At 40.7% G+C, this 23761-nt stretch overlaps 1 protein-coding gene across 3 annotated transcripts in view; it reads right to left on the bottom strand.

Annotated features, from left to right (window-relative positions):
- Positions 1–4466: 4466 nt before the first annotated feature.
- Positions 4467–23761, bottom strand: part of INIP (INTS3 and NABP interacting protein) — a 29902-nt gene continuing 10607 nt past the window's right edge. Inside the window, exons 3-6 of one of the 3 annotated variants that reach the window (XM_082657626.1) lie at positions 17852–17998; positions 11863–11965; positions 8361–8451; positions 4467–7216 (exon numbers count right to left, since the gene is read on the bottom strand). In XM_082657626.1, coding sequence (XP_082513752.1) covers positions 7121–7216; positions 8361–8451; positions 11863–11900 — 225 coding nt within the window. In that variant the 5' untranslated portion in view covers positions 11901–11965; positions 17852–17998 and the 3' untranslated portion in view covers positions 4467–7120. Of the gene's footprint in view, positions 7217–8173; positions 8276–8360; positions 8452–11862; positions 11966–17851; positions 17999–23761 lie in introns of those variants that run through there. The other 2 variants (XM_082657624.1, XM_082657625.1) reach the window with 2 other exon arrangements.

Raw genomic sequence — 23761 nt, 5'->3', positions numbered from 1 at the left:
TTTGTGGTTTTTTATTTGCATTTCCCTAATGATTAGTGATGCTGAGCATCTTTTCAGATGCCTTACTTACATTTTTAAAATATCACTCTGGCTGTTGTGTTGAAATTCCCAACTGTGGGGTGAGATGAAGGACAGGGGACAAATGTGGAAGGAGGAAAGCCAGTCTGTTGCAGAAGTCTAGGTATATGATGATGGTGGCTTGGAGCAAGATGTTAGAAGTGGAAGTAGTAAGAATTCATGGGATTCTGGATATACTTTGAGGCTAGAGCTGCTACGATTGAAAGAGGAGTGTGAGAAAGGAGTCCAGAATAACTCCTATAATTTATGGCTGTGCAAATAGCCATTTACTGAGTCGGGGAATGCCAGGGGAAGAGTATGCTGGGAAGGTGAGGCATTAAGCGTCCAAGTCTGGACATGTTAAGCTTGGTTGCCTATTAGACTTCCAAGTGGAGATGTCAGTTTGACGGTGGATATGGGAGTTTGGAGATCAAGGGTATTTCAGTTATCTTTTGCTGCATAATAAATAAACTACCCCAAAATTTAGGAGTTTAAAACAGCAACAATTTATTATTTATCATCCTGTGGGTTGACTGACTGGCTCAGCTGTGCAGTTCTGCTCTATGTGGCATCAGCTGGGATCACTCACTTGGCTGCATTCAGTAGTGGGCTACGTGGGAAGGTCCAGAGTATCTTCATTCACATATCTGGCACCTCAGGGAGTCAGACTTCTTACGTGGCGACTGGTTTCTCCAGAAAGGACGAGATCAGAAGTTGTCAGGCTTCATAAAGGATAGGTCCAAAATGACATAGCACCTCTTCTGCCATATCCTATTTGTCAAAACATGTCACAGGGCCAGCACACGTGAGCGGAGGGAACACAGACTCCACCGTTTGATGAGAAGAGTGGCATGTGCCTAGAGGGATTGGGTGGCAGCCATCTCAGGAGACTGACCAACACAAAGAGAGCTCAGGGTTGGGGACTTCAGTTTGAAAGCAATCAGAAGACTGTACTTAAGCCATACTACTGGATGAAGATTACCCAGGGAATGACTGTAGATAGAAAGGAGACGGAAAGGCTGATCTCCAGGGTATTCCAACATTTTGCATTTGGAAGGAGGAGAAGCCAGTAAATGAGGCTGAGAAGAAACAACCAATAAGGAAGGAGGAAAACCAGGAGAGTGCAGGGCTGCTGAAGACAGGTGCAGAGAGCGTTTCAAGAAAGAGGGAGTGGGGGGGGGACTTCCCTGGCAGTCCAGTGGTTAGGACTCTGCGCTTCCACGGCAGTGGTCACAGGTTAGATCCCACATGCTGTTCGGTGTGGCCAAAAAAAAAAAAAAAGAAAGAAAGAAAAGAAAGAGGGAGTGATTCGTTGTGGAAAATGCTGCTGAAAGTTCAAGCGAGACAAGGGATGAAGATTGACAACTGGATTTGGCCACGTGGAGACGACTGGTGGTTTTACAAGAATAATTTCAGTGAATTTGTGGAGACATAAGCTTGATTAGGGTGAGTTCCAGAGCTAATATGCAGACAGAAATTAAAGGCAGTTGGCGTGGACAACTCTTTTCAGGAGTTACACAGGGAAGCAGAGAAATGGGACAGTAAATAATAGGATGTAGATCAATGGAAGACAAATGAAGAAACCAGCTTTCAAAAGAATGTGAACCATTCATCCATTACAGCAAGTAAGGCAGAGTATCATATGGTCACAAATGCAGGTCGGGTGATTAGATGTGCTAGTGGGAGGTGCTGTAGAAGCAAATGCTGTCTAGCGGTGAAGGACGGTTAGTCCAGCCTTGGACAAAATGTAAGATCATCAGACTATCTTTGAGTAGGTGCACATTTATAGGCAAAAAGCGTGATTCTGTGGAGAAAGCTAGGAATGCAAAGAAATAACTGACAGTGTGGAACCTGAGAGCATGTGGCTCAGGAGGGGATGCAGAACTTGGGGCAGAAGAGGACTATCTGACTCCAGCTTCAGAGAATGGCCTGAGTCTGGTGACTCAAGAACGGGGAAGGCAGTCTTTAGAGCCCAGGATGTCAAGGACCTGGGAGACTAGGGTATTAGGTCACACGACAGTGGCTGCCGATACCTCCAGGACAGCAGCAGGGATAACGCAGGGGAGAGGACGACTGTGAAGTAGTAGTCGAGTCCTTAAAGAAGGGGAGGGAGCACCCAGGCAGAGTACTGGGCAACGGTGATGCTGGCGTTTTTAAGGGGGGAGGGGGCATGCATTTTTAAGAAGTGGATTTTGAAAGGAAATGAATATTCTGGAGGGGCAATGGTGAGTGAGCCAGACACTAGCTGAACCTGCAGCCGGGATGTAACCCCTGATCTGCCTCCTCCTGAGAGGCACTGGAGACCTGTAGACCTCGAGAGGAAGCCAGGGACTAGAAAGAGTTCGAACGTATGTATAGATATGTTTTGGTGATTGAACCAAAGGAATTCCAGACATCACAGCAGGGCATCATCAGGAAAGGACGTCATGGGAGGGTTGGGGGCCGCAGGTGCAGGGCAGGAGGCTGAACCGCAAGGGAGGGAAGAGCGGGCAGCTCACTCTGGTGGCAACCAAGAGCGAAAGGCAGGCGGTGGAGGTGGCACCCGAGGCGAGATGGGAGTTTTGAGTTCTGCTCTCCCACCTCCTAGCTGTGTGGCTAAGAGATCACTTAGCAAGTTAGTACATCTTGTGTTTAGATGGCAAGTGACAGAAAACCTACTTTAATCTGGCTTAAACAATAATGAGGGTTTACTACCCCCATACATACCCTTCCATAGAGGAAGGGCGGCACTGTAGGAATTGACTCAGCTGTGCAATGATGTCCTCAAGGACCCAGTTTCTCTATATTTCTCTGTTGCACCTTTTATCGTGGTGGCTTCATCCTAAGGCTGTTCCACCTCATGGTCACATGACGGCTGCCAACAACACTCAGGAAAAAAATATATATATGATTTCCTTTTACACATCTAGAAAGACTCCCTTTTGGTAGCAGTCTCAGAAAGGTGAAAAAATATCTCTTCCATACGTGCAGCAAACCTCTCCTGCAGTCTCATTTGGGTTGAACTTGGGTAACGTGTCCACTCTTGAACCAGTTCCCATGGTCTGTGATATACCACGTGCTGACCGGCTGTGGCAAGAGGGAGTCATCCTGATCGGTTTGGAGCACGTAAGGCCCACCCCTGTTGCTGAGACAGTCGGCACACTGGCTGTATTGGGGAAGAGTCATGCTCAATAAAAATCTGAGTATTGTTAGGAAGGGGAAAGGAAGAATTTGTGCTGAGTAGACGACTAAGAACGTCCACTCACTGAGCTGTCGTGAAGGTTAAATGAATATTTGCAAGGATGCCTTGCTTTTTCTTTCTTAAAAGGTTCTTGGAGGTAGAGCTCTAGAGGAAAGCTGTGAGAGCGAAAGACAGATAAGGGGGGAGGTGAAGAAACAGAAATTTGGGTTAAGAATCCAAGAACTAAGCGGAAGAGACAGCAGAGGTAGATGGGGCTGGAGCTGAGGCGTGGATGTAAACAGAACACGCCTGTCTGAATTCTCAGTAGAAACTGAGAGTGAAAATTCTTCTGGTGCCTTGCAAGTCCCCCTTTCCCAAGAGCTCATGAGGGCCTAATTGGTTCATCTCTATACCTGCCTGTGCTCAAAAATGTTCAGTCACTCCCAGCTCTATACTGGGCTAGACATTTGCCTCACCCTGGAATTCCAGACTCTCTAGAATATGAGAGTCTGGAATTGGCTTCATTCTAATTATTGCCATATACAAATTTACCCACAAGGTCCATACAAGTCCAACCAAACTGGACTTTTGGTTGCTTCACAATGGCCCCTACACCGGCTCTCCTGCCTGCCTTTGTGCAGGTTTTTCTTTTGCTCTGAATGTTGCTCTCCTATCTTTCCCGGCTGGAATCTCTCATCTTGAAAGCCAAGTTCAAATGATTGTTCTCCGATGGAGCCTTCACTGGTCCTTCCACGCTCATGTACTCATTCCTTCCTCACTACTGGTGTGCTATTAGCATTAGCTACTAGTGTCACCTACTCTAGACTGTCAGATTCTTGAGGACAGCGAAGTTCTCCTCCATACATGTTCATTCTTTATTTGCTCATTAAAAAAAGCTGTGGGTGTCAACTGTGTGCTAGTCACTGTGCAGACAGAGGTGAGGAGGTAGCACTCAGTAAATACTGGTTGAACTTAATGCTACTGAAATGGGCTAGTGCCAGCTGGTAGGATTCCAGTGGGGGGACCAACTGCACTAACGAACCGATGTCCTCTCTGTCGATCTTCTATTCTGAGTGTAACCATATTTGCCAAAACCCTTGCCTCAGTGGGCCTTAAGTGCATATAAAAGCTGAGTGTTTATTGCCAAAGTAAAGCAAAGAACTGAGACAAATAATGAGACAGCTTATAGATTGTTCAGGAAAAAAAAAAATCTGCCTTTGAAATTATTAAGTCATTTCAGTTTTTATTCCAGAGTCATACAAAGCACTATCGTCTGTATTATTTAGCAGTGGCTTTCAAAACATTTTTGCCATTTCACAGTAAAAAAAAAAAAAAAACCTTTATATCATGATTCAGGTCATATTTATTCATTCATTCATTCCTTCAATTAAGTAAGTATTAACTACCTACAATATGCCAAATACTATTCTCAGCAGAATACAGTAGTAAACAAAAAGGAAGGAGGGAACAAAAGCCCTTGCCTTCAAAGACCTTACATGCTAGTGGAGCATACAATAAACAAAATAAGTAAAACACACAGAAAAGGAAGACTCATGAACAAAACCTCCTATTATTACGTGCCATGTACTCTGATATTTTCTATTTTATATATATAAAAAAAAAAGCGGGTCACACCCCATTCAGCTATTAAGTTGGCCTCTCAATTCGGTAACGTGTTGAGACCTACACTTTGAAAAATACTGATCTAGACACTTTATGGAGTAGGCAGAGTGTGTTCTGTGCCCGTTATACAGATGAGACAGAGTGACACGTAAAGCTCAAGGTTAAGTGGGTTAGCCACACACACGCGCGCTCCGAGGGAAGCAACGCTGGCACGTGTCCTCAGGGCTTCTGACGGAGCCCACTGCTGCCCTCTCCATTATCCTCTGCAGTCCTCACAACTGTCGTAGTCCCTACCTCTCTTTGACTATGAAATCCTGACCTCTACCTGGAGCAGCTCTTCCCTCCCCTGCCAGGTAAAATCCCATCGATACTCCTAGGCCTGTGTAGACTGCCCGTCTCCGGGATGCGGCTCCTGTGCCACTCACTGGACGCTGGCTTCCTCACTGCTGTACCACAGTAGGATCCTCTCCACCGTGACCTCTTTAAGAGCAAGTCTTACTCTCCTTTTCCCCCCAGGGCACAGCTTTACAGAGTAGGTATTAAAAAATACACATGGAACTGAACTGAATTTGTACGTGACTCAAAGGAGAGGGGTGAAGGAAGTGCTTACTCTATTTGAAAGGCTGAGACCAGAAAAGATACCACTGGGAAAAGACCTCTTTACCGAGGTTATAAAAGTCACACATTTGGCAGAGGCTTCAACAATAAAAAACTATACAATCCAAAAAACGTATCTCCTTAGCATCGGGAGATTTAGAACGACGCCAGTAGCTCCTGGATCGCACAGAACAGAAACTTAGTCAAATCAATTCAAGGAAATGAGGACCACGATAAGAAGGGCCAAGGCTAGCTGTGTGGACCTGAGGCAGGGCAGAGGCAAAGGCCCCAGGTGACCCTCAGCAGCAGAAGAAAGGGCACCTTTGCTGCAATGGTGACCATTACGATGGGGACAGCTGCCAACTCACCCAAATGAAGAAAAGCAGTCGCAGTTCTCAACAGAAAGAATCTAAATGGCGCAGCCATATCTAGAATTGTCCACTCCTTTTCATATAGTTGGGGTAAGATGGGGCTGTGTGGTTGGTACAAATATCTAAGGGAAGGAGAGAGAAGCTAACTCTTCAAAAAGGGAGATGGACTTATTCTAATTATTGACCCAAACTGGAATATAAAGTTTAAATTTTAGGCTACCACCAGAGAGGATGGGGACTCAAGGCCAAGATGAGGTCAGTTATAAAAAATACTGTATCTGTGATATAGTAGAAAACTTAATTTCAGTCCTATTAAAAGTAAAAAAATGTCGGTTAGCTAAACGACCTCTAAGTTTCAGGGACCTACAACTGAATTCTCTAACCCATGGTTTTCAGACTTTATTTTGAATTAGAGACACTAATTCCGTGGGACTAGGGTCAGCTGTAGGGACTGCATATTTAAATAAGCACCCTGGATTCTGTTAAAGATGTATCACGTTGAGAAACTTGCTTAACCTAATTCTTTCCTTTTTACAATAACCAAAAAGGGGCTCAACTTTAGTTAATGTTTCTAATTAGAGCAAAAATGGGCAGTAAAACTGTACAGGCACACCATTCATGCAGTAACACTAAACAAGAGCATATACAAAATTTAAAACTACATTTCTTATTAATTGTTTTTAACAGCACTTAGTCACATAATTTGTAGTGGCATAGGTTTATAAAAGATGTTTAAGACTGGTTGGTAACTTAGTCTTATCTTGGGTTTTCCTTTAAAATTGAGAATAGGGGAACGAGTCACAAGTTAAAGGATATTTCAGGATACGTTGATTATAAACTCAAAAGGTACACTGATATCAATTCTATAAACAGCAAATGTGAATGAAACTTATTTAAGCCTATTGGTTCACATTTTTAAAAAGCACCCTCATTTGTTTAAAGTTAAGTACTTTAAATGGTTCTTGAAAGTCTACTGTAGACATAATATACTCAGTCCAACTAGCTGGTGGTGGGGTGGGTTTATATGACCACATCCAATTCAGAGTCTGACTCAGAATTAAAAATCAAACTGCATTACACAAAAGTTACAGTCATGGGTAGCATAATCAGTTCCTCAGATAATACAGCTTCCAGAGCTATCATCATCCTGGTCACCCTTCTGTTTTGCTTTCACTTACACATATCTTTCTTTTAAAGAAACAAAATATGTAAAAGTTCACCAAAATTCGGCAAGTCACAGTTTGTATAGCACTGACTGATAGTAGCTTTGGCATTTGATATTACAAAGTTACTTTTGTTACAAATATTTTCTTCATTCTGGGTCAAGGCGAGGTAAAACAGGAAGAATAAGATTCCCAAATGCAGAATCTTGAGTTATGAAGTATCCAGATGAATGTGCATGTGCATGCTGGGAAAGAGTTAAAGAAAAAAAAAGGCAATTCAGCTATTAAGAGTCACAATTCTTCAACCAAGGCAGTAAAATTACTTATCCTCTCTGAGTGCTTGAGACCAAATTTGTTTTAAAAATCAGTTCTTATGCTGTTAATTTTGTTTAAATACACAGGAGATGGATAATAATAAAGAATTCATATTAACAATTTGCACCAGGTACTAATTTATCATCCCCACTCTCTCCCCTGTGATTCTCTTCAGTCAATAATTGAGTCGAAGACATGAATTACTTTGTTCCTTGGAGTGGGGAGGAAAACTAGCAACAAAGGTCCCAAAGTACTCTGCTCTTGGTCAGTAACGCAGGAGAGTGAGAAAGAAGGGCAGTAGTTGGAAGGAGAAGGGGGAAAGACAGCTGATTACTGGTGATTAAGATACCAACATTTTGTAGAGAATGTTGGCATATAAATAACAGAGAACCACCAGTGACGTCCCTTGTCACTAAACAAAGGACTGTTCATAGGTTGTCTAAGGTGAGATGATCTTTAATATCCCTTCCAATCCTGAGATTCTAAGGTTTAAAAGCATAGGTAACGATGTCTAGTGCAAGGTTTCTAGGAATCTTAGTTAAATTATCCAAGATCAATGAAATACTAAAATTGGTTATCATAATAAGAACAATTTTTTTAACTGATAGATTATCACATTCCTATAGTCTTTAAACATTTCCTGCACAACAGACATGCTGACCATTAAAAACAGAATCCAAACAACAATAATAAACCGGTCAGACTATCACAGGACGTAACGGCACACGACAAATCTGAAAAACTAGATATGTGCTATTAAAGTAGCCAGTTCAGCTTTTCAGGATCATTCTGTCCATCCAAGTACCCTAAACTCTTCTGTGTGCAGCAGTCCCTTGCCAGGTGTGGCACAGAATCAATCATGACCACGTCAACACCATGAAAGATACTTTCATTACTGCCGTATCTGGTCCTTCAAATCCTCTGGGCATGCCTGAATGTCAGCAAACAACTGCAATTACGTGTGGAACGTTTTTATTGATATTGCTCCACTGAAATACAAAATAAGAATAGTGCCTGTTTCCAAGCCCCAGGAAATCTCCAATGAGACAAGAATGTCAGCCACACTTTCCTCACCTGCAAAGCCGCCTTCTGCTGGGCTGCAATATGCTGCTGCTCAGCGTGGTCCCGGAAGTCCTTGTTAAGAGCGGGTCTCGAGAGCGCGATGCTAAAACGGGAATCTTAGTTACTTGACTGTTTAGAGACTCCCTTACTTCTGAATCACATTTTTCTTTAGATATTCTAAATAGGGATTACAAAAAAGAACTTCCTGAATAAGTCTTTTTTCCTTCTCCCACTGTCTACATTAATTTATATGAAGAAAGCCTATATTATTTACTAGGGCTTCAGATTATCTCCTTTTAATTGATGATTTATGGTCCTCTGCTTTCAAACAGATTTGAGGTACTCTGGTCTATCATAAAGTTACATTTATGAAGAAAACTAAAGAGTTGAATGTTTCAAGCAGAAGGTAGAACATGCAAAGGTAGGACTGAAGGTCAGGGCTCGGGAGGGGAGAAATGGGTTGGCAAAAAATGAGGCTAGGGAGGAAGGCAGGTGCCGGGATATGTAGAGCCTTGTGAAATAAATTAAGAAATGAAGACCTTATCCTAACAGTGAAGGGAGACTCCCAAAGAGTGTTATAAGCAGAAGAGTGACTTGATCAGAATTACCACACTACAGTTCAGAAAGACCGCCACTGTGACAGACAGTGCTGGTCATCTCCCCAACAATTGTTGCTCTCCCTTCTTCCTCACTAATGGAACCCATACTTAGTTCAATTATCGTTGGTCCCATGCTTCATGGTGGGCCAGGTTATCCCCCAGGGGGTGAACTTTGATTGGTATAAGACAATACCATTTCCCTTGCTGGTTTCCTGTTTAGGCAAGAGAAAGGTTCACAATTCTGGGCAGCTAGACTTCACGGGTAGTCTGCTTGAAGGCTTTGAGAACGTTTTCCTCACTCTTACAAAATGGACACAGGAGAGGAACCTTTCTGGCTTTTGCCTCTGTGGGGGCTCGGTGTACAGTGATGCCTAGGCTACTGCAGTCATATTTTGACCAGTAAGGAGGTGCTGACCCACGGAGAAGGGCAGAAAGGAGAGAAGAAAGGAAGCTCGATCAGTGCTGACACTGGTGTGCCGCTGCAGTGAGCCATTCTGCACTTGATCTTAGCCAAAAGGCCGAGAAGCGATAGTGAGCCATTCTGGAATCACCTTATCTTCACGCTTCTGGTTAACCTATATCCTAACGTTTAGGCCAACTTTTTGGTTTTCTGTTATTTCCAGATTAAAACATCCTAACTGACACAACTGATAAATGTACTCGAGAGAACTTAAGACTGTGGGAAATTCAGGAGGTAGTAACTGAGGCAAAAAATGAGAGTGGCCAGGACCAGGGCAGCATCAGTTGCAATAAAGAAAAATGGACAAGTCTGAGACACATTTCAAAATATAAACATAAGAGAATGACAAATGTTTAGAGATGGAAGTAAAAGGGAATAATAAACAATTAAAGTTCATATTTCTGACTCTGATTACTAGTAGATCTATACCACTCATGGAGACAAGCAAGCCAACAATATCAAGTAGGTAGAGAGGGAGGGAAGATGAGTTCAGTGTGGGACATACTCAGTTTGAAATGCCTGGAAGACATCAAAGTGCAGATGTCCAGGAGGCAGTCTGGTGCTTGAGACAGAGGACGAGGCTGGAGATGCAAATGTATAAAAGTTATCAGCACATAAATTACAGGCTGTGAAAGTGAATGCAACTGTCCAGTGAAAAGACGTAGACTGGGAGACTGGATCTAGAACAGAACTCTGAGGAATATCAACATTCAAGAGACAGGAAGTGGGACTTCCTTGGTGGCGCAGTGGTTAAGAAGATGCGTGCCAATGCAGGGGACACAGGTTCAAGCCCTGGTCCAGGAAGACCCCACATACTGCAGAGCATCTAAGCCCGTGTGCCACAACTACTGAGCCTGCACTCTAGAGCCCGCGAGCCACAACTCCTGAGCCTCTGTGCCACAACTACTGAAGCCTGTGCGCCTAGAGCCCGTGCTCCGCAACGAGAAGCTACCTCAATGAGAAGCCCACGCATCGCAACAAAGACCCAACACAGCCAAAAATTAATTAATTTTTTAAAAAAGAGAGAGAGGCAGTGGAGAAATGTCTGCAAAAGAAACCAAGATAGTATAACAGTGGATGAATGGAAGCCAAGGAAAGAGAGTATTTTAAGGAGGGCGTTGTATACAATGGAATACCACTCAGCCATTAAAAAAAGAAAGAAATCTTGCCATTGATGACAACAAATACCATATGATCTCACTTATATATGGAATCTAAAAAACAAAACACACAAAACAAAATGAAAACAGATTCATATACACCTGAAACTAACACAACATCGTAAATCAACTATACTCCAATAAAATATTTTAAAATATATATCAACCAATAAAGAAAAGAAAACAGCCTCATAGACTCATAGATAGAACAAACAGGTGGTTACCAGAGGGGAGCAGGTTGGGGGTGGGCAAAATAGGTGAAGGGGATTAAGAGGCACAAACCTTCAGTGAGAAAATAAAGAAGTCACAGGAATGTAATATACAGCACAAGGAATATGATTCATGATACCGTATTAATTTTGTGTGGAGAAAATAGTTCCTAGGCACTGTGGCGATCATTTCACAATGTATGCTCATGTCAAATCACTGTGTAGTACACCTGAAGCTAACACAACTCCATTTCAATTAAAAAAAAAAAAAGGGTGCAATCAGTGGTGTCAAATAATGCTAGGAAGTCTAACAAGAAAAGGACTTTGGTCCACCAGATTTAGCCACAAGGAGGTTGCAAGCGACCTAGGCTCAAACCTGTTCTTTGGGTTGGAGGTGGGGAGGCGCGGAAGTCAGATTGTAGTGGGTTGGGGAGTAAATAAGTGAGAAAGCAGAGATGAGTATGTACAGACAACTCCTTTAAGAGGTCTGGCTGACTCTGCACACCTAAAAATATAAATTAGCTCTAGCTTTCACGAGAGTCCTTTCCTGTATACCTGAATTCACCAGGAACAGTCCCCTGAAGAAACAGAAGAATATTTTATACTATATTATATATTATACTTTTACTAGAAATCAATCTAACAAGCAAATAAAATAACAGAAACAGATAAAAAAAAAAGAGAGGGGAAGGTTAGGGTGGTGGCTGAATGGGATAACAGATGTCAGGGAAGAGATTTAAGATGGCAGAAACGGAATACAATAAAGATCATTAAGCTACCGCAACTTTACCTATTTTGCATAATGCTTAAAAAGTGGGACATTAACAATAATTTCAGTAACAAAACAACTATACAAAACTCTTTTCTTTTTTTGAAAGTAGGCTGTAGGGAAATTTTAAGTCTGATTAGAATTAAAATATTTAAAATCTAAGCAATTAAATAATCTAACTTTTCAAGTCTAACTAGGAAATAAAACATGTTAAATTCCAATGTTAAAGAAACAAACCATTGCCAACCAATTTCAGTTATATTGTCCAAGATATTTTTTATATCACTGAATATAAAAACCACATTATGCTTCAATACCTAGCTCCAGGATGATTTGTTGAAGATTGGTTCTGCATTAGTAATTTTCTTTTTTCTTTGTCCAGCTCTGCCAAGATTGCAACTCTATTTTTGTTTTGAAAACCTAAAAAAAGAGAGAGTGTTGGGGACGAGAAAGAGAAATAAAATGTTTTAGAGCTGTTTTATAAACCTAGGCCACCTAGAAACCCAGAAAGCAAAATTCTGTTCTCTAACATGATAACGAACCCACTAGTAAGCAGTTTCCCTAGATGGTTACTATCTCCCTACTGTCTATTTTCCAGCAACTTTAATAGGATAATACGCAGATAAATGCAAAGGATAATACTGCCTGAGGACTTTTTTAAGACTTAGTTCTAAAGAATTTTAATCATCAAAGTATGGGTAACTGCATTTGTTTTATAACAAAATCTCTGCAGCCCCAAATGCTACAGGGACCAATCTCTATCCTGCTGAATCTCTGGGAGTGAAGATTTTCTTAGTTCTCAGTTTTAGGCCTCTCTGTGAATGGCTCTTTCATGAGGGGAAAGCATTAGATACACTCAGGTCACAACAGTATTTTTCTCAACTGCTTTCATTCAGAGATGTAATGAAATGCTTTCATTCAGAGACACACAGTCTTTCAAGGAACAAGTCAGAGAATTGCAACTGACTAGAAAGCAATTCTGAGAGAGAAATGGAGCATAACTGACAGGGTACAAACAGATAGGTCCCTTATCAACTTTGAGCTTCAATTTTAACGTAAGATCTAGAGCAGAGGTTCTAAGTCCTGGCCCAGGAGCAGCATCCAACTATGTTTTTAAAATCTGAATTAAATGCCAACATGTAAACACTGTATACAAAATTCTCAGATTACTTGCTTCTCTTGAAACATCTCAAGGTCTGGCACAGGGGTCTGGATGCCTCCATGGCAACAACTATGTAGAACAAAGGAACAGTTGTCCCTTTTAGCTGGGCACTCTCCAGCTTGTTACAGTCCTTATCAGATTTGTTTATACCTGTAGGCATTTAAGTTTCTGATCCCTAATTTAGAAGAAAACAAATGGAAAGGTTAAAGGATTAGGAAAAAAACTACAGAGGCAAAAAAAGGCCAGGGGACTAGAACCACTGGGTTAGCATCACTGCGCTAGAAGAAAGAATGAATGGGGAAGGAGGGAGCTTTCAAGCAGAGCAGAAGTAAGCACTCCTAAGGGTACTCACATGAGGGATTATAAGCACTGTATATTGATCATAAAGGGAAATTGGGTGGTAGGATGCATATTTCCTCCTCTCCTGGGGAGAGGAGTTAGGTCAGGGACAGCGCAGGACGTACAAGAACAGGAGCATTCACTGAGATCCACACTGAGATCGGGCTGAACCAGAAGCAGCTGAGGCTTGCGGCACTTTCCCCTAAACCTGCCCTTAAATCTAGCAACAGTAAACTGACTCAGGCCAGGCCAGAAATGGGCAAAACCTGTCCCTGCCACAGCCATTTTAGGAATTTATCATCTCCATTTTCCTTCTCTGCCCCCTCATGCTTATGCCATCAACCTGTCGTCAAATTCTAGTAATAGCAGACTCCTTTCTGGAACAGATAATTCACACTAACACATTCTGGTACTTCTGAGGAGATGATTTTGCAAGCCTTCCAGGTGATCCTTCATTTATTCTAATCCTAATTCTAATCTTCCTTCCTGCCGACCTCTTACTTAATCTTCCAGGGAAGAAACTCTATAAGGCCTTTACATGCCACATGTCATTACAGGCTCCACCCAACCTCATAGACAGGACTGCCTCAGGAGAAGTCTTCTACCTAAGGAAGGATTTAATACAGAACTCCCAAGAATGTACGATACTTATGCCTGTGAGCGCTAATGCTATGGTAAAGGGTGCCATGTGTAAAAATAATTGAAACTTTGTCGAAATACTGTTAAAGAAACACCATTACCAAAGTAATATAGAATGTCAAGTCCAAACAACCTAATAAGTATGATGTCCTAACATCTTGTAGTTTTTTAAAAAAATAATACCCATAAATTGAAAGAAAAATATTTTATTTCATTTTAAAATAACCACTAATGCAGTGTGTGTACCTGGGCACTGTATAACTTTGCAAACCTGGGAATCAGTTCAGACACTACCATCCTCATTCCCTGTTCCACACAGTACTTGTTTTTTATCAAAGCAATTGCCAAAAACCCACTTCACAAAAACATGACATCGTCGAAAGTAATGTAGCACACTGGTAAGTCACACTTATTAAATTGCCTATATTTCACCATTTTCTACCTACAGAAACAATAATTTCATGATTCACTAACTTTAAAAAAAAATCACGTCTTTCTTGGCTTGATCAGTAACAGCCTCCTTTAAAAAAATTTCATGCATGTTTGACAATCGGAGCACAGGTAGCTACAGTGAACTCCCTGTTACCATGGAAATTAAGTGTGAAAATTAGTAACTATAGGCTCTAAATTAATATTAATACACTAGTTTCTTTGTCCATGATCTTTGCCCACTAAGGAGAGCTATGTTATTCTCAATCTATTTTACTACTCATGGTGAGCCTGTTACCCAAATAAATCAGTCAGTATTATATGGATCAGATGGGAAGTATAGAATTTGGGTATTATTGATTTTATATAATAGAAACTTCCCTAAAAGTAATGTAATACAAATTAAGGTACGATAATTATGGAAGGATAAGTATACTGTAATGTGTTATTTAGAGGAATGCAGAAGTGAGTTCTCTGTAAAGTGAAGAATGCTTCCCAGCTTGAGGTTGGCCAGGCAACAACTGGAACATTAAAAAGAGAATAATAATTATAACTAAATGGAACAAACTGAATCCATGATAAACCATGAATTCATAAAAAGATACAAAAAAGAAAGTTAGGGAATTCCCTGGGAGTCCAGTGGTTAGGACTCTGCGCTTTCACTGCCAAGGGGCCGGATTCAATCCCTGGTCGGGGAACTAAGATCTCACAACCCGTGTGGTGCGGCCAAAAAAAAAAAAAAAAAGTTAAAGTATATAAAAAGATTGTAAAGAAAGGTAAAATAATAGTCATTATGCTAATAATTAGGTTAGTGTTAACATTTAGATGTTTTGTTTCTCCTATTAAGTTTATGTCTGTTTATAAGGCATAGCTGTTTACTTTTTTGTTTAGTTACAGGAGGAAGGGGTAGATATAGGGAACTGTGGATAAGCCAAATAGTCCCAGAAAAAGCAAGTTATATACCAAGAACAGGAGGGTCAGATCAGAACAGGTCCTCACACACACACACACACCATTTGAAAGGAAACGCAGTGGTAGATGAGCACCCATGGTCACACACAATGACCAAGGAGAAACCCTGAGCTCTAACTGGATGATTAGCGGAATATCCTAAAGAGAGCTAATGGTACAGACCTGATCCCTGATTTCCTGGGAGATGAAACATCCATAATTCCTGGCAGGAATGCTACCAGAAAAGGGCAATTCATAATGACAACAGAACAATGGGTTATAAAATGCTAATCACATTTAAAAAAAAAAAAGAAGAAGAAGAATATTTCATTCAGGGAGTAACCCCAGGTTGCAAGAAACTAAAAATCTATGAGAAAAGGCATGAGTTAAAAAAAAAAAAATCTCCTTAACTTGGCAAGTTTAGTTACAGAAGTGACCAAGTGCACACCAATGCAACTTTTAAATCATCTTTAAAGGCATAAGCAAATCTTATGATTTACCTAAGAATTAAATCCATCAACAAACCCTAAACCTTGACTAATCTGAAATTTTGTTTTGTTTTGGTAGTGGTAAGACAACCATAACCCTAGGAAGGTATAAAAAAATTACTAAAATCCTGGGAAAGTACAGAAATAAGAATCTGGGAAGATTATTATAATCCAAGGAAGATTAAAAAAAACAAGTACTACAGAGAGAGTAAATGAATTAATTAAACCCATGGGTTAGTATTTTAAAATAGGTTTAATTTTAAGTATAGTAAGTTTGTTTGTGTTTTTCGGGGGGATACGCGGGCCTCCCACTGTTGCGGCCTCTCCCACTGCGGAGCACAGGCTCCGGACGCACAGGCTCAGCGGCCATGGCCCACGGGCCCAGCCACTCCACGGCACGTGGGATCCTCCCGGACCAGGGCACGAACCCCCATCCCCTGCATCGGCAGGCGGACTCTCAACCACTGTGCCACCAGGGAAGCCCTAAGTATAGTAAGTTTTGCCATCACTATATAAAGTGAAGTATTATAGAAGTCAAATTAATTGTAATTTAAACTGTTATTAAAGAGAATTTAACTAAATAAGCTTGTAATCAATTCTAAATGCTTAAAACATTTTATTTTGGAGCTTAGTTTATAAGTAGGTTTAAAAACTGAGCATTAATTATGAGCAGTGATAAGGATTTTTCTCCATGCACAAAATCCCCTTAGACATTAAAGAACTTGTTAAAATAGTTAAATAAGCGGTCATTAGACAGGGGTAGCTCATAGCCTTCCTTCCCTGGTAAAGGATAATGCCTCTCTCTGTATCTCACTTAATGCCCCACGCTCCCACCCAGAAGCCTGAGTTTTATCCTTATAATACCTCCTTCTTCCTACCCACATCCAACCAATCACCTAGTCCAATCAATTTTATATCCTTGATGTCTCTAAAATATCTTCCCCTCTCAACTCCTATTCCACAGTCTAACCAGGCAAGGTTATCTCCTGCATAACATTCAAGAACTTAACGTCTACATGTAGGCAGCTGAGAGCCACAAAAACTATTTTACAGGGAAAGGGTATGGTCAGGTCTATTAGGCTTTTACTTTCTGAGCTTGTCTTATGCCCTGAAGCCTATGCTTCCCTCTTGAGCGTTCAAAAATAATCTAGTACTAATTTACATGTCAGTTTTGTACAAAACATTTACTGTATTATAGAAATATATAAAAGTCAACAGATAGCAGTTAGGTAATAATAATAGCTTATTCCACATTTGAAACATAAGGCAAAAAACTAGGTAGTCAATTTGGTTATGTGAAGTAGTTAAGTGTAATTTTCTAGAGCAAGATTCTCCCACCTTCAGAGTTTGTAATACAAACTTACTCTAAGGCAACAATATATAAAATTTAACTTTTATTCTAATCACTACATGAATTGTTTTTTTAAACACAAACTGTCTCTCACCATAATTCAACATTTTACTTTTACATTATTTTACATGTATCTTAAAGTTACATGTAACTTTTACATTCTTAAAAGCATGAGAGTGTTAAAATATATTATCTCATGTACAGTAGGAATTACTTAATATTCCTTTATAACTAAACTTTTTCCTAATAAATTTACCTTAGAATAAAGCAGCACACTCCAAAAGTTCCACTTAGAACTATAACTCTATCTCCATTCACAATCATATACATTCTCATTTCCATATTCATTTATAGAAACATTTAACTCCCACACATTTCTGTGTCACTAAAAATATTATGGAGTAACTAGCATTACAGCAAATTGTATTTAAAACCTAACAGCTGACATTCACTTTGCGTGAATAGCTCTATGACACTTAAACAAGGACTAATAGGAATTCCTTTTATTGAAAAAAATCTAAAACTAAAGAATGAAAATTATTGTTTGATTAGTGGATAATCTACTTTCCAATTACAGTTGTTATATTGCTTTCATAACAATTTTTTAAAAGATATTTTAAAATATTCAAATCCTTTCAAAAGATTATCTTACAAGCTATATACTCTTCACAACTATACAGTAAATGAACTATCATCCTAAGACAGCTGTTTAGGGGGAGTTCCCTGGTGGACTAGTGGTTAGGATTCCGGGCTTTCACCACCATGCCCAGGTTCAATCCTTGATCGGGTAACTGAGATCCCACAAGCCGTGTGGCACGGCAAAAAAAAAAAAAAAAAAGACAGCTGTTCAGTATTGGAGGAAAGTCACTGTGGCACTATTAGTTTAACATGTTTTAAGTTATTTATTGATTCAACGTATATTTATTGTGTATCCATGACATACATACAGGCACTAAGGTAGAGTCTAAGGATGCAATGACGAGCCACAACTTGATTTGATGCTAGTTCTCATGGTTCTTAAACATTCCCGTGAAGATAGAGAGTATCAAATAATTACACAAATGAATGTATAATTAGAGTCTAAGATGAGTAGTCTGAAATAAAGAAATAACATTCTATAAGTATTAAAAACAATCATTGTAGGAATCAAGGTTTTTGTTGTTTTTTTTTTACATCTTTATTGGAATATAATTGCTTCATACTGTTGTGTTAGTTTCTGCTGTATAACAAAGTGAATCAGCTATATGTATACATATATCCCAATATCCCCTCCCTCCCATCCTCCCTATCCCACCCCGCTAGGTGGTCACAAAGCATCGAGCTGATCTCCCTGTGCTATGCAGCAGCTTCCCACTAGCTATATTTTACATTTGGAAGTGTATATACGTTAATGCTATTCTCTCTCTTCGTCCCAGCCTCCCCTTCCACCCCCATCCTCAAGTCCAATCTCTACATCTGTGTCTTTATTCCTGCCCTGCCACTAGGTTCATCAGTACAATTTTTCTAGATTCCATATATATATGTGTTAGCATACGGTATTTGCTTTTCTCTTTCTGACTTACTTCACTATGTATGACAGACTCAAGGTCCATCCGCCTCACTATAAATAACTCAATTTTGTTCCTTTTTATGGCTGAATAATATTCCACTGTATATATGTGCCACATCTTCTTTATCCATTCATCTGTCAATGGACATTTAGGTTTCTTCCATCTCCCGGCTATTGTGAATAGTGCTGCAATGAACATTGTGGTACATGACTTATTTTGAATTATGGTTTTCTCAGGGTATATGCCCAATAGTGGAATTCCTGGGTCATATGGTAGTTCTATTTTTAGTTTTTTAAGGAACCTCCACACTGTTCTCCACAGTGGCTGTATCAGTTTACATCCCCACCAACAGGAATCAATGTTGAATCAACTTGACCTAGACTGGGAGTAGGGGGAGCAGTGTCAGAGAAGTCTCCTACAGGAAGTAATGCTAGAGCTGAAATGTTAGATTAATTAGGTTAATTAGGGGTGGGGGACAAAATAACACTTCCCCCTTTAGAAAGATCACTGTAGCTACAAGGTTGAGAATACACTAGACAAGAGAAAAAGAGACTATTACAGTAGAACAAGCTGGAGATGACAGAAGTTGTTAGTGGCCAGGGAAATGGAGAGAGATGAACAGACCCAAGAGCTTTTTAGGAAGTTAAATCAACAGGACAGTGACAGAATAAATAAGAAGTCAAGAATGAGGAAGAAGGTGTCATGGATGGTTCTGAGGTTTTTGGCTCATAGTTAAATGGTATATTATTTGTACTGCTGCTGTAACAAATTACCACAAACTTAATGGCTTAAAACAATACAAATCTATTATCTTACAGTTCTATAGGTCAGTAGTCTCACTGGGCTAAAATCAAGTGCGGCTTTCCTTTCTGGAGGCTCTAGGAGAGAATCTGTTTCCTTCCCTTTTCCATCTTATAGATATGCCTGAGTTCCCTGGCTTGTGGTCCCCTTTCTCCAACTTAAATGCCAACAACGTTGCATGTCTCTGACCCTTCTGTGGTCATTTCTCTCTGACCACAGCCAGGAAAAAATTCTTTGCTTTTAAAGACCCATGTGGGAGGGGGACCTTCAAGATGGTGGAGGAGTAAGACGTGGAAATCATCTTCCTCCCCACAAATACATCAAAAATACATCTACATGTGGAACAACTGCTACAGAACACCTACTGAACCCTCGCAGAAAAACTCAGACTTCCCAAAAGGCGAGAAACTCCCCATGTACTTGGGTAGGGCAAAAGAAAAAAGAAAAAACAGAGGCAAAATAATAGGGATGGGACCTGCACCTCAGGGAGGGAGCTGTGAAGGAGGAAAAGTTTCCAAACACTAGGAAGCCCCTTCACGGGCAGAAACGGGGGGTGGGCATGAGGGAAGCTTTGGAGCCACGGAGGAGAGCACAGCCACAGGGGTGCGGAGGGCAAAGTGGAGAGATTCCCACACAGAGAATCAGTGCTGAGCAGCACTCACCAGCCTGAGAGGCTTGTCTGCTCACCCGCCAGGGCGGGTGGGGGCTGGGAGCTGAGGCTCCGGCTTCGGAGGTCACATCCCAGGGAAAGGACAGGTTGGCTGCGTGAACACAGCCTGAAGGGGGCTAGTGCGCCACAGCTAGCTGGGAGGGAGTCTGTGAAAACGTCTGGAACTGCCTAAGAGGCAAGAGACCATTGTTTCGGGGTACGCAAGGAGAGGGAGTTCAGAGTGCCGCCTAAACAAGCTCCAGAGACGGGCGCGAGCTGCGGCTATCAGTGTGGACCCCAGAGCCGGGCATGAGACTCTAAGGTTGCTGCGGCAGCCACCAAGAAGCCTGTGTGCGAGCACAGGTCACCATCCCCACCTCCCCTCCTGGGAGCCTGTGCAGCCCACCACTGCCAGGGTCCCGTGATCCAGGGACAACTTCCCCAGGAGAAAACACGGTGGGCCTCAGGCTGGTGCAACATCATGCCGGCCTCTGCCGCCGCAGGCTCGCCCCGCATCCGCACCCCTCCCTCCCTCCAGCCTGAGTGAGCCAGAGCCCCCTAATCAGCTGCTCCTTTAACCTCCTCCTGTATGAGCGAAGAGCAGATGCCAGAGGGTAACCTACACGCAGAGGCGGGTCCAAATCCAAAGCTGAACCCCAGGAGCTGTGCCAACAAAGAAGAGAAAGGGAAATCTCTCCCAGCAGCCTCAGGAGCAGCGGATTAAATCTCCACAATCAATTTGATGTACCCTGCATCTAGGCAAGGAATCATCCCAAAATTCATGCGGTGGACTTTGGGAGCAATTGTAGACTTGGGGTTTGCTTTCTGCATCTAATTTGTTTCTGGTTTTATGTTTATCTTAGTTTAGTATTTACAGCTTATTATCATTGGTAGATTTGTTTATTGATTTGGTTGCTCTCTTTTTTTCTTTTAATATATATATATTTTTTCCTTTTTTTCTTTTTGTGAGTGTGTATGTGTATGCTTCTTTGTGTGATTATGTCTGTATAGGTTTGCTTTTACCATGTGTCCTAGGGCTCTCTCTGTCCGTTTTGGGGTTTTCTTAGTATAGTTTTTAGTGCTTGTTATCACTGGTTATTGGTTTGGTGCTCTCTTCTTTTTTTTTTTAATTACTTTTTTATATTTTAAGAATTTTTTTAATTTTTTATTTTAGTAACTTTATTTATTTTATTATCTTTTTTTCTTTCTTTCTTTCTTTTTTCCCTTTTCTTCTGAGCTGTGTGGCTGACAGGGTCTTGTTGCTCTGGCCGGGTGTCAGGCCTGAGCCTCTGAGGTGGGAGAGCCGAGTTCAGGACAGTGGTCCACCAGAGACCTCCTGGCCCCACATAATATCAGTTGGTGAGAGCTCTCCCAGAGATCTCCATCTCAATGCTAAGACCCAGATCCACTCAACAACCAGCAAGCTCTCGTGCTGGACATCCCATGCCAAACAACTAGCAAGACAGGAACACAACCCCACCCATTAGCAGAGAGGCTGCCTAAAATCAGGATAAAGTCATAGACACCCCGAAACACACAACCGGACGTGGTCCTGCCCAGCAGAAAGACAAGATCCAGCCTCATCCACCAGAACACAGGCATCAGTCCCCTCCACCAGGAAGCCTACACAACCCACTGAACCAACCTCACCCACTGGGGTCAGACACCAAAAACAATGGGAACTACGAACCTGCATCCTGAGAAAAGGAGACCCCAAACACAGTAAGTTAAGCAAAATGAGAAGACAGAGAAATACACAACAGATGAAAGAGCAAGGTAAAAACCCACCAGACCAAACAAATGAAGAGGAAATAGGCAATCTACCTGAAAAAGAATTCAGAGTACTGATAGTAAAGATGATCCAAAATCTTGGAAATAGAATGGAGAAAATACAAGAAACGTTTAACAAGGACCTAGAAGAACTAAAGAGCAAACAAACAATGATGAACAACAAAATAAGTGAAATTAAAAATTCTCTACAAGGAATCAACAGCAGAATAACTGAGACAGAAGAACGGATAAGTGACCTGGAAGATAAAGTAGTGGAAATAACTACCACAGAGCAGAATAAACAAAAAAGAATGAAAAGAATTGAGGACAGTCTCAGAGACCTCTGGGACAACATTAAACACACCAACATTCGAATTATAGGGGTCCCAGAAGAAGAAGAGAAAAAGAAAAGGACTGAGAAAATATTGGAAGAGATTATAGTTGAAAACTTCCCTAATATGGGAAAGGAAATAGTCAAGTCCAGGAAGCACAGAGAGTCCCATACAGGATAAATGGAGAAACACACCAAGACACATATTAATCAAACTGTCAAAAATTAAATACAAAGAAAAAATATTAAAAGCAGCAAGGGAAAAGCAACAAATAACATACAAGGGAATCCCCATAAGGTTAACAGCTGATCTTTCAGCAGAAACTCTGCAAGCCAGAAGCGTGTGGCAGGACATATTTAAAGTGATGAAAGGGAAAAACCTACAACCAAGATTACTCTACCAAGCAAGGATCTCATTCAGATTCAACGGAGAAATTAAAACCTTCAAAGACAAGCAAAAGCTAAGAGAATTCAACCCTACCAAACGAGCTTTACAACAAATGCTAAAGGAACTTCTCTAGGCAGGAAACACAAGAGAAGGAAAAAACCTACAATAATAAACCCAAAACAATTAAGAAAATGGTAACAGGAACATACATATCAATAACTACCTTAAATATAAATGGATTAAATGCTCCAACCAAAAGACACAGACTGGCTGATGGATACAAAAACAAGACCCGTATATATGCTGTCTACAAGAGACCCACTTCAGACCTAGGGACACATACAGACTGAAAGTGTGGGGATGGAAAAAGTTATTCCATGCAAATGGAAATCAAAAGAAAGCTGGAGTAGCAATTCTCATATCAGAGAAAATACACTTTAAAATAAAACTATTACAAGAGACACTGAAGGACACTACATAATGATCAAGGGATCAATCCAAGAAGAAGATATAACAATTGTAAATATTTATGCACCCAACATAGGAGCACCTCAATGCATAAGGCAAATGCTAACAGCCATAAAAGGGGAAATCGACAGTAACACAATCATAGTATGGGACTTTAACACCCCACTTTCACCAATGGACAGATCATCCAAAATGAAAATAAATAAGGAAACACAAGTTTCAAATGATACATTAAACAAGATCGACTTAATTGATATTTATAGGACATTCCATCCAAAAACAACAGAATACACTTTCTTCTCAAGTGCTCATGGAACATTCTCCAGGACAGACCATATCTTGGGTCACAAATCAAGCCTTGGTAAATTTAAGAAAATTAAAATTGTATCAAGTATCTTTTCTGACCACAACACTATGGGACTAGATACCAATTACAGGAAAAAAGTTTGTAAAAAATACAAACACATGGAGGTTAAACAATAAACTACTAAATAACCAAGAGATCACTGATGAAATCAAAGAGGAAGTCAAAAAATACCTAGAAACAAATGACAGTGAATACACGACGACCCAAAACCTACTGGATGCAGCAAAAGCAGTTCTAAGAGGGAAGTTTATATCAATACAATCCTACCTCAAGAAACAGGAAATATCTCAAATAAAAAAACCTAACCTTACACCTAAAGCAATTAGAGAAAAAAGAACAAAAAAAAAAAAACCCCAAAGTTAGCAGAAGGAAAGAAATCATAAAGATCAGATCAGAAATAAATGAAAAAGAAATGAAGGAAAAAATAGCAAAGATCAATAAAACTAAAAGCTGGTTCTTTGAGAAGAGAAACAAAATTAATAAACCATTAACCAGACTCATCAAGAAGAAAAGGGAGAAGACTCAAATCAATA

This window comes from Grampus griseus (genome assembly GCF_964374135.1).
Source record: "Grampus griseus genome assembly, chromosome: 6".
In the NCBI taxonomy this organism is placed as follows: domain Eukaryota; kingdom Metazoa; phylum Chordata; class Mammalia; order Artiodactyla; family Delphinidae; genus Grampus; species Grampus griseus.
This window is presented reverse-complemented; position numbering and strand designations above follow the sequence as displayed.